Source organism: Rattus rattus, chromosome 7 (genome assembly GCF_011064425.1).
Source record: "Rattus rattus isolate New Zealand chromosome 7, Rrattus_CSIRO_v1, whole genome shotgun sequence".
Lineage (NCBI taxonomy): Eukaryota > Metazoa > Chordata > Mammalia > Rodentia > Muridae > Rattus > Rattus rattus.
This window is the reverse complement of record NC_046160.1, coordinates 83,831,690-83,842,327: the sequence shown is the minus strand read 5'-3', so window position 1 is coordinate 83,842,327 and position 10,638 is coordinate 83,831,690. Positions and strand designations below refer to the sequence as shown.

The following is a 10,638-nucleotide window of genomic DNA, read 5'->3' as shown; positions in this document are numbered from 1 at the left end:
CCTTCCGGGCACCCCTTAAGTTATCTTTTGAAGGTAGGCAGGGTAGTCTCCTGCTAAGTTACCTTTTGAAGGTCTGTCTGCTTGGGGAGCAGAGGCATTGGAAGGAAATATGTCTCTTTCTTTCTTTTTAAAGGAATAATTTATACAGGACCTTTTTCTCAAACAGCTCAAGGCACTTCAGTGAGAGCCTCTGCAGGAAAAGAAGAGAATGACCTGTTCCCCCAACATCAATAATGCAAAGGGGCTTCTTTTAATGAGGGGGTTGTCAATTTGACTTCCCATAGATCAGCAGAGGATCAAAAGTCACCAGTGGCTAACAGACCTGATTTGAGCAGGGGAGACAGTTTCCAGCCAGTTGTGGCTATAGGCTGGCCACATCAAACAGCCACCTTGGAACCTGGGTGTTCTTTCACCTGCCTTTTGATCAGCCACAACTGCAAACACGGGGTGCCTTGCAGGGGCCAGAGGACCTTACTGGGTGATTCTTCCTGGTGAAAACTCTCTGGAGCTTATGTGGAGTGACCCATTCCTGTCCTGAGAGTTCATAAGCCAGCTTTCGGGGACCCAGATCAGACAATATCCAGCCAGACAACTCTCCCAAATATTAAGACTTGTTGTACCTCCATCCCATGCGCCGACTGGCACAGCCAACACGTGCTGATCAAGAAGTACCAGGTTATACCCTCTCCAGCAGGATTCATCACTTTGTATCCTGCGTGCACTCAGGTATTTCTCGCTGACGAAGCCACCCTCCCTCCGTGGCTCTTCCTTTTTTCCTGTCTGCCCTTCCCACTAATGAACAGAGACTCACACTGACTCTTGGTTGTTCTCTGGTTGCCCATCTTCCCCACCGTGTGCCAGGTCTTGAGAACCACGTGGCATAATACAGCTTTCTTGATATCCCTGTCTGTCTAGCACGGGGCGAAGCCCAGTCGGTATCTGCTGACCCATATGGTGAAGGCTGACAGATGCATTTTCTTTACAAGGGAGAAAGCAGCAATGGAGGAGGCAGTGGGGACCTGCGGGCTTCACCCTTTAACTTATTTATGTTTTTAACTCTAATTAAAAATTAATCAACATGAGTTCTGCAAGCACAGGATTTTTGCCCATTTTCTTTACTCCCATTGATAGAAAAACGTGATGACAATTCACTGGCCGTGCTAAGAGGAAAATATCTTTTAGGCTTTGTTAGAACTACACGATGAGTCCCAAACAAATCACACCATGTAGCAGGTCTCACGTCCAGGGTTTATTGGGAAGGGAAATAGAGGCAGCCTCTGGGAGAGGGAGGAGAGAAGAGAGAAGGAGCTAGGGAGACCAGAGTTTTATTGGGCCCGTGGCACGCGTGCAAAGGGACAGACAGAGGAGCACCTGTTGGGCCGCTAGAGATGACGTGTCTCATCGCTAGGTCCCTCGAGAGCTGGCTGTACAGACGCCTGATTGTGGTGAAGTCACTTCTAGCTGTCCACTGATGTGCCTGATTAGCAACATTTCTCCTCTTGGCTTCTTTCCTGGGAATATTTTCCATTTTCCTGTCTTAGGATTTACTCTCATCGTTCCATCCACCTTAGGTAGTAACAGTATCGGATGAACTTTAAAATAAGTATACTAACCAGGAACATGCCTAGATTAGGTTTTTTGTCAACTTGACACTGGCTAGAGTTATCTAGAAAGAGGAACTTCAATTAAGAAAGTGCTGCCACTAGATTGTCTATAAACAGGTATGTGGTGCATTTTCTTGATCAATAACAATTGATGTGGCAAAGCCCAGACCGCTAAGGGTGCACAATCCTTGGGCAAGTGGGCCTATGTAATTTTAAAAGCAGGATGAACAAGTCAGTAAGCAGCATTCCTCCACGGCCTCTGTTTCAGCTCCTGCCTCCAGGTTCCTGCCTTGAGTTTGTGCCCTAACTTCTCTTCATGATACACTATAAGCTGCAAGATGAAATAAACCCTTACCCTCCCGACTTGCTGTTGGTCGTGGTGTTTATCACAGCAAAAGAAAACAAAGTAGGGAAAATACTAAAACTTGGTCACTGCGGACAGAAGCTGACCGAGTGGTCTCCTTCCACCTCTCACCACATAAGCTAAGGCGCCGGGTATATACAGGGCTGAACATGGTCAGCACCCTGGGAAACTAGTGACTCCAAACTTCCTTGGCTCAAGGAAGGAACAAAAGTCTGGAAGCTGGAACTGGGTCTGGGCCTCAGTCGAACTCACTTTAGATCGGCAGTCCCCTGCTCAGATGAAGAGCTGCACCACAGGCCATTCTTTTAGAAAGCATTTCTTGAGTCTCAAGAGACTTGCTTTTTACTAATCAGTGAGACACGCAGCAGAGGGCCCTATCGACAACTCTGTTTTCAGCAAAATGGCTGACTCTCCAGAACTGTGAACCATAGCTTTAATTGTCTACCTAAAAGATGTCCTGCCTAGTGAGGGCTGAACCATCAGCCACTGGTGTTATAGAGAACTGGGGTTGGAGGGACTCTCATGTCAAGGGGTAAAGTGTTGGTAACTGGAGCAATGTGATGCCACCCACTCTCCAACCTCTGCACTGGGGGAGGGGGTGCTGATAGGACAGCAAAGATCCCCATTGGCCATCAGTGACATCTCCTGTGTGAGGCTGTGACCCTAGAGTACTTTGTAACTAACACAAAATAAAGTGAAACAGAAACAAGACATGTAACAAGATTACCAGTATCAACAAAACAAACCACATACACACACCTCCTTCACTGCTTCAAATCCAGGACCTAACTCCAATGCTAACAAGACTGAGGATGACTGATCAGACCATGGGCTCTTGAGAGACAGTGTTTAAAAACAAACAAAACACCATGATAAACAGACATTTTCATACATAAGGAATGTTAAGAAATTACACAAGTAACCCCATACATACATAGTGATTTCAATACGCCCAAAAGTTCAGCCAGTCATTTAAATACACACCCGGGAACCCATTCCTGAGAAGCCAAGGATCTTTCCCCACCTACACAGGCCTTTGACCTGAAAAGATTGCACCTCCGATTACAGCACATCATATGTTATGGCTGTCTCTAGTGTTAGTAATATTTAAATTCATCTGGTAGAGTAGTAATTTGAGCAGATAAAAGAAACCATCTTTCTGGAATCTCATTTCCAAAGCCCTTTTACATTTCTGAAAAGTCAAGCCTGCCTGCCTCGCTGGCCTAGGTAGGATTTGAACTCAGGGATAAAGCTATCTTCCAGAACTCAAGAGTTTGCAAGAATGTGGAAGCCATGAAGTTCCCCTACCCCAAAGCCAGCCCTAAAGCTTCCGTGCCTACCAGACCTAGGAGAACCGTGGACAGGTTCTGGACAGGATGGCCTCAGCAACTGCCTTACCTGTGCCTAGAACAGGACAAGGGAGCTATGAAGGTGACTGACCAATCAAGCACACTCACCGCAGGTTCCTCAGGACCATAGCCCACCAGGAGGCCACACAGGAACAGGCAGGGTCCCCAGGCTCAGAGGCTGCATCACAGTCTCTAGTGTTCCCTTTCATCCTGAGGCGTTGTCACTACTGAGGGAGCTGCCACAGGCTTCCAGGGACCAGGCTTGCCCTCTCCTCCCCTGCTGCTCTGGCTCCGCCCCCCTCCTCTGCCCAGAGGAAAACTCAGCCAAGGTCACACCCATGGCAGTGCCTGGGGCTTCCTCCCTGGCTGATCCCATAGCCAGGCAAGCAGCTGACGAATGGAAACACATAGATACATAAATAACTATGTATCCATTTGTCTCATTGCTTTCCATTAAATGTCCCTATGAGTTTTGGGAGGTGCTCGCCCTTGCCGGGCCCACAGAATGAAGTAAAAACTCTTAAAAGCATGAACAGTAGTTTGCTAGGCATGGCTTTATAAGATCTGCCTGTCATTGCTGTCACAAGAATTGCTTTGGTTCCCTTTGGTTAAAAAACAGTTGGGAGACTGGAGAAATGGCTTGGTGGTCAAAAGCACTGACTGCATTTCCAGACAACAGTACACAGTCTCTAACTCCAGATCCAGAGGCCTTTGTGGGCACTGGGCATGAAAGTAGTGTTCAAGCAGATCCACATGCAGGCAAACACATAAACATGAAGTAACATATAACACCGTTCATCTGGCCAAGGGAACAAGAGCTACACAATTACTTCATGTATCCAAAATGAAAATCTTGTTGGTGTTGTCTCCTTATCAGTATATAGCAGAACCTTGTGCCAAGGTTAGTGGACACCTGAGACAGCTGGTGTCTGGTACAGTTCTACTCGGTAGCTTTCCCCTAAGACAGGAGCCACAGGCCTGTCAGAGCTGCTCCACAGAAGCCATTAAGGCTAAAGGGTGGGGATGAGGAGAAAAAAAAGGATGCAATGTGATGCTAGCATCCAGGCTTCCTCCCTGAGCAAGGTGCATCATCCCCAGAAGCCAAGGGTGCTTTTCTGTGGTAGGGTCCTCGGCAGGCTTTGACGGTGAAGCCCTGGTGCAGGGGACTCTTACTTGTGGAAAAGAGACCCTTTCAGAAGAAAAGGCGGCAATCAAGAAGGGGATGGTTTCGTTTCATAGAATTGGCAAGGACAGAGTATCCGTTTCCTCTTTCAGTAACTCTGACCAGGTCCATTTCAGGGGCAGTACCAGGGTTGAACCTCTGCTTTCCATGAGCCAAAGCAGGCATTCTCCCACCGAGCGATAGCCCTCGTCCCCTTTATGGCTAAAGCATGAGTTAGACTCCCACTAAGTGACACAAGTGAACCTAAATTCACTCTGTGGCCCTTGCCAAACTTTAGCTCGTGATCTCTCTGCCTTGGCCTCAAGAGTAGGTGAGATTACAGGCCTGCACCGACAGGCCCATCTGCTGGGTGTCTACCTTCTGATTCACATCAAGATCGGAGCAATCAGACTAGGCCCGGTCCGTGTGAGCCTTTTGACAGCTGCCTCATTAGTGGGCTCACATGCCTGACAGATGAGGCTGCCTGCTGCAGGTGAGAGTCCACAGGGCCACACCTGCGATGAGAAATGTTCCTAGGATCCCATTCCAGGAGTTGGCCATGGAGATGGCCTGGAATTTCAGAGAACTTGGTCAAGGCATCTCTGGATGATCCTCTGGGCCAGAGAGCTCTGAAGAGACCAGAGAGAGTGAGTAAGGAGGGAGTTGAGAGTCTTGGAGGATCCCATATTTTATTTCCAGGTTGAGAGAATGGGCGCCTGCCCTTTAGTTGAACAAGATGAAGCCCAACTTCTGGGGAAATGTCTGAAATGATCAGAAAAGTCTCTATGGCTGGAAATTAGGGCATTCTCTTCTTGGTAAGATTTGTAGATCAGTGCTCTGGGAGAAGCATTCTCCACCACAGACAGACAGACAGACAGACAGACATACGTGAACACACACACACACACACACACACACACACACACACACACACCAGTTTCCTTTTTTTCAGGCTAGCCTTGAACTCCTGATCCTCCTACTGCCTCTACTTTCAAGTACTGAAATGACAGCCATGCCCTACCATGTCTGTCCCCCTTCAAACAGCACATTTAGAAGTCAGAGTCTAGGATCTCCAATCCGATTGGGCATAATTTAAAAAAAAAAAAATTATCTCTTCATTCACTTTTAGGTGTCAAACACCATACCAAGTACTGGAAGAACAGGAACCAGAATCCCCTGTTAGGGAAACTGATCTGAGAGGGAGCTGTAACAGTACGGAACAGGAGTTCTGAGGAGTTTCTGTTCCACCTCAGAAATCAGATCAAGGAATAAGAGGTCTGGGGTGGAAAGGGGAGGTGGAGAAAGAAAGGGTGACTAGGCAATATTTGAGAGTCTCAAACTAGAATATGTCTCAGCTGTGGGGTGCTAGCCTCAATATACCGAGATCGTAGACCTGAACTCCTGTCAAGAGTTGGGTTGGCTACATGTAAATTCTGTCAACAAAACTCCACCCCTTCCCTGTGCTGGGCTGGAGATTGACCCACTCTGAGGGCAGGCTAGGTAAGCACTGAAGCATGGAGCTGCACCCAGCCCCAAGCTGGCTTTTAGTGTCATTAGCAATGTGCACATAAAGAACACAGATGAACGTGTCCTGTGACGTGTCGTATGGATGTTAAGACAAAGTCGCTGGGGCAGATACATTGGAGACCATGATGTTCGTTCCATCAAGAAAGAAAATCTCAACTGGAGTTTCACCACCTAAAATTATTGTGGACAAAGACAATGGGAGATACCACTGTCTCCCGGCAACCTGCCAGCTCTGCAGGTAAACGCTGGCGAGGAAGCGTTTGTAACTGTAGAAACAGAAAACAACAACGACTGGTTTTCTGTTACCCTGAGAATATTTCCTGGGGTGGGGGTGGGGTCTCAGATCAAATGTACGGGAGAACGCAGGCAGAGGTCAGCATCCACCTCTCTCTGCTTCCTGATGCAGGTTCGGTCTGAGTGGCCTCTTCCACCCTGGGCTGCCACAGCTGGAGCTCTTCTCACTCCCAGGACTCCTCAACCACCAGGAGGGTGCATCCTCAAACAATGAGCCAAAATGAATCCTCCCTGCCTTGGGTTGCTCTTGTCAGGTGTTTTGCCACAGAGATAACATGGTGAGGAAATACATACAGGTAAATCAGAATTTAATTGTTAGGAATTGCAGTCTGTTCTTCAAAGTGGCCCCATCAGTGTAGAAGCCCAGCAGCACAGCGCCAAGGCCGCTGATCTCTCCCATTTTACCTTCCCCTCTTCACACTCTCTGAGCCTTCCCCCCTGCACAGAACAATTTAGGAATTTGGTGCTGATGAAATACAAGTGAAATATTAATAGTCCCAGGAGCTAGGGAACAGGCGAAGGAGCTCACAGCATTCAGTTTTTCTATGTTGAGGTTTCATATTGGTTTTGCACGTATGGAAGACCATGTACCACATAAGTTCAGGAGTAAGAGTTGAGTCAGTCTTGTGTGCTTGGCGTTGAGAGTCCATACAGGCTTCCTGTTAGCTGGAGCGGCAGTTGCTCTGAGGTCATGGGTCTCTCTGAGCTGAAACTGGAAGTGCTCAGTATGCCTTTTCTCCTTCCGATGAGTTTTTCACAGCCCACAGTGTACCTCATGCCCCAGCCTCCCTTGTTATTTCATGATGAGAGAGGACAGGATGGTCTGCATGGAAGGGCCACCTATCAAACCTAGAGCTTGATTTCCTTCTGCCTGTTTGCTTTCCTTGTCCGGGACCCTACAGCTACTCCTGAGCCTGATTTTTCTGGAACCGGTGAAGTAGGGCAGTACAGTGAGTCTGGGTTCAATATCCCATCCCGAACTCTTCCCAAAAGGCAGGTTAATTATTTTCCATGGTTCCTTCCCAGTTCACCTTCTCTTCTTATTGTTTATACAAGGATTTCAAAAGCTATCTTCAATCATATGGGAGGCTGGACTTAAACACAATAAAACATTCTACTTGACCAGTATTTTGTCTCGAAATCTTTCCTTGGCCAGCAGTCTTCACTAACTACCCAGAGGGAACTGTAGAGAGAGACACGTTGCTGTCCATATTCCCCCAAATCCAATTCACTTGTAAGATCTTATCTCATATCTTGAAGAATTCGCAGTATTAATTTCTTTCTTTTTGTAATTTTTAAGTTTAATTTTATATGCATTGCTCTTTTACCACCATGATGTATGTCTGTGTGAGGTGTTGGATCTTGGAGTTACAGACAGTTGTGAACTGCCAAGTGGGTGCTAGGAATTGAACTCAGGACCTCTGGAAGACCAGTCAGTGCTCTTAACCACTGAGCCATCTCCAGCCCCAGCAGCATCATTAATTTCAAAATCTCAAAAACAGTGTTCATCTCTATTCTTCTGTCTCCCTAAGTCCAGCATCCTCTCTAGATAGAATAGAATTTATGCCCTCGTGTGATATTTATTTATTTGACTGGTATTTCTTTAAGCACATTCTTTATATAGTATACGTCGTTGCGAGGTCTAATTTTATGCAGGGAACTAACACAGGAAAAGCTGAGCAACAGCCTAGGAGTCACTGCCAAGTCATAAATAAATGTAACAGATAACACACGTCCCCACAGGCTTACTGGGAAACATCTTCATAGGCAGAAAAGGTCAGGGCAAGATTAAAGGGAGGTACCGCTCAGTTGCTTAGAAACAGCCTCAGAAATGGAAGATAATTTAAAATGTCTTTCCAAAGAATCCCATAGAATGCTAAAGCTGGGAGATATGCATAAGCAACCACTTAATTTACTCTGGTTTTACACAGAGCAAACTGATAGCCAAGCAAGACCCAAGGAGAGAGATAGGCTGCATTCACTCAGCCCTTCCAGAGCGGTCACTGCATACAAGATATAGCAAGGGCTATACCGGTTCAACCCAGCAGGCAAGGCGGGGCTCATCCTCAGAGGTCTTCAGAATCTGGCAAGAAAGGAATCTGCATCAAAGCCACTGGGCAGGGCTGTGATGGGGAGGGGTGGGGGTACCAGGTGCTGGTTGTAAGCCTGACACAGCCTCCTCTACGTGTTCTTGAGAAGAGCATAACCCAATGGTTTCTTGGGAGGTAGACACTCCTTATTTGTGCATCATAAGTAACCAGGGCGGAAGAACTTACACCTCCTTGTCCAGTCACATCGCATCTGCATACACAGATGTCCGGACAAGATGCTCCGGGGGAAGGCAGTGCACACCTGGATTCCATGTGGGGAAAACCCTACAGTTGATTTTAGGACTTGACAGGGAAGCAGGAAGTTACCCACGGAGAGGATTTTATTTTTCTTGACTCCTACTTCGTTTTGTTTGTTTTAGGTTTTGTTTGGGTTTGTTTTATTCGATTTGATTTTTTAAAATATCTAATAAATCCAGAGCTGATCACCCTAAAGGCAATTTAGTTGGAAAGGTAAAGAATTAGCTAAGACTGGGGGTAGGGGGATGTATTCCTGAAAATAAAACCATACACATGAAAACACAGAGAAAAAAAGAATTGGCCACACAGGGTCACACACAGAAACACACTGGGTTTCCAACTAGGAGCCTTCTAGCTACCCGGCATTGGTGCAGAAGAAAGGCAGAATGAATCTACTGCCCTACTTTAGATCATCACCAAAGACAGCTCAGGAAGAAAGGTAGCTGCACTGCCCTCCCCTCCCTCTCTCCCCTCCCCTCCTCTCCTCCTCCCTCTCACTCCCTCTCACTCCCTCCCCTCTCCCCCCTCTCACCCCTCCCCTCTCGCTCTCCCTCCCCTCCCCACACAGCTGGAGTAAGTGAGCCCTGGCACAGCTGGAAATTAGTACAGTCTCTCATCTTTGCCTTTAGTTTTTAAACAAGCAGGAAGAGAGCCCAGGGGATGCAGCCCTGGGGAACTACTTGGATCATGATGTCAGTCAGCCTGGGGCTGTGCTCCTTCTCTTCCCTGGAGCTGCTCCACTGGAACACCCTGCCCCTAGAGAGGGGTTTTAAAATAATAATAATATGTAGTGTGAAGTGAGATCATAGATATGAAAGCTCTTCTCTGAAGTTCTTTTTTTTTTTTCAGCCTACGATGCACAGCACTGGTATTATTTATTAATGACTGGATTTGATGCCGTCTCTGGGCAAATATGCCTTCATTTAGACACAGGAGCTTACAGACTAACATGGAAGACTAATTACTAGGAAATGCGAATACCAAAATGGACAAGAGTTCTGGCAGTTGCCTCTTCTGGCTCACCACCGATTAAAGGGTTTTAAAAACTGATAACTAGCAGGTCCACCCTCTTCCCGTGGGAGAAATAAAAGGATGTGAGAGGGGGGTTCACTCTCCTGCCTGCTGGGGGTCAAGAAGCAGGGGCTGGTGCTCCCTCTGAGAGACTGAGTCTGGGACTCTAAAACAACCTAGCAGACATCAGCTCCTTGCCCAGAGGTGAGTTTTGACTTCCAGCGTGAGGTGACAACCAAGGAAGTTTTGTTAGTCCTTGGGTGCATTTGTGGGAGTGGAGCATTCGTGTATGAACGGGGTGGGGGTGAGGCGTTCATGTATACATGGGGGTATATGTGTATGTGTTGTGTGCATTCATGCCAGAGCCCGAGGTCAACCTTGGGTGTTTTCCTCAAGAGTGGGTCACAGTTATTTTTGTCTCTTCCTCCCCCTTCTCCTCCTCTTCCTCCTCCTCCTCTCCTCCTCTTTCTTCCTCTTTACTTATAGCCCAACTTACTCCTAACTAATCCACTTTATGCCATCATTGTTTGCATTTCTAGAACTCAGTATTCCCAACTTTGAATGGGGTCAACCCTCTAAGTAGTTAAATTCTATTTATCCTGTAGGCCCAAATGTCCCACACAGAACTCTGACTCACCTCCGTCCCTCTGCAGACTCACCCAGCAATGTGAGCAGCCTGGTGCTAATGTGGTGGTGAGAAGGCTGGGCCCACCGAAGAGGACAGTGACAAAGGCAGATGTGCAAGCAAGGTTAGCAGGACCTTCTGCTCAGAACACGTAGAGAAATGGACGCTCTGGGCAAATACGGAAACTTAGAAACTTCAGGCCCAGGCTTTCATGAAGACAATTCCATCTCGATGATGTATGCGCTTCCTACCAGGTTACTCTGCTTACACAAAGCCTATGATCATAAGCACCAAAGGCCTGAACAATGGGATTGTCTTCGATGGCACTGCCAATGGGAAACTCCGCGACTGGCA

General features: G+C 47.3%; 1 protein-coding gene across 1 annotated transcript in view; it reads right to left on the bottom strand.

Moving 5' to 3' along the window:
• The window catches only part of Abhd12b (abhydrolase domain containing 12B), a 30,857-nt gene extending 27,331 nt beyond the window's left edge, over positions 1-3,526 (bottom strand). The window contains exon 1 of the mRNA XM_032909118.1: positions 3,426-3,526. Coding sequence (XP_032765009.1) covers positions 3,426-3,526 — 101 coding nt within the window. The remainder of the gene's footprint in view (positions 1-3,425) is intronic.
• Positions 3,527-10,638: the final 7,112 nt, after the last annotated feature.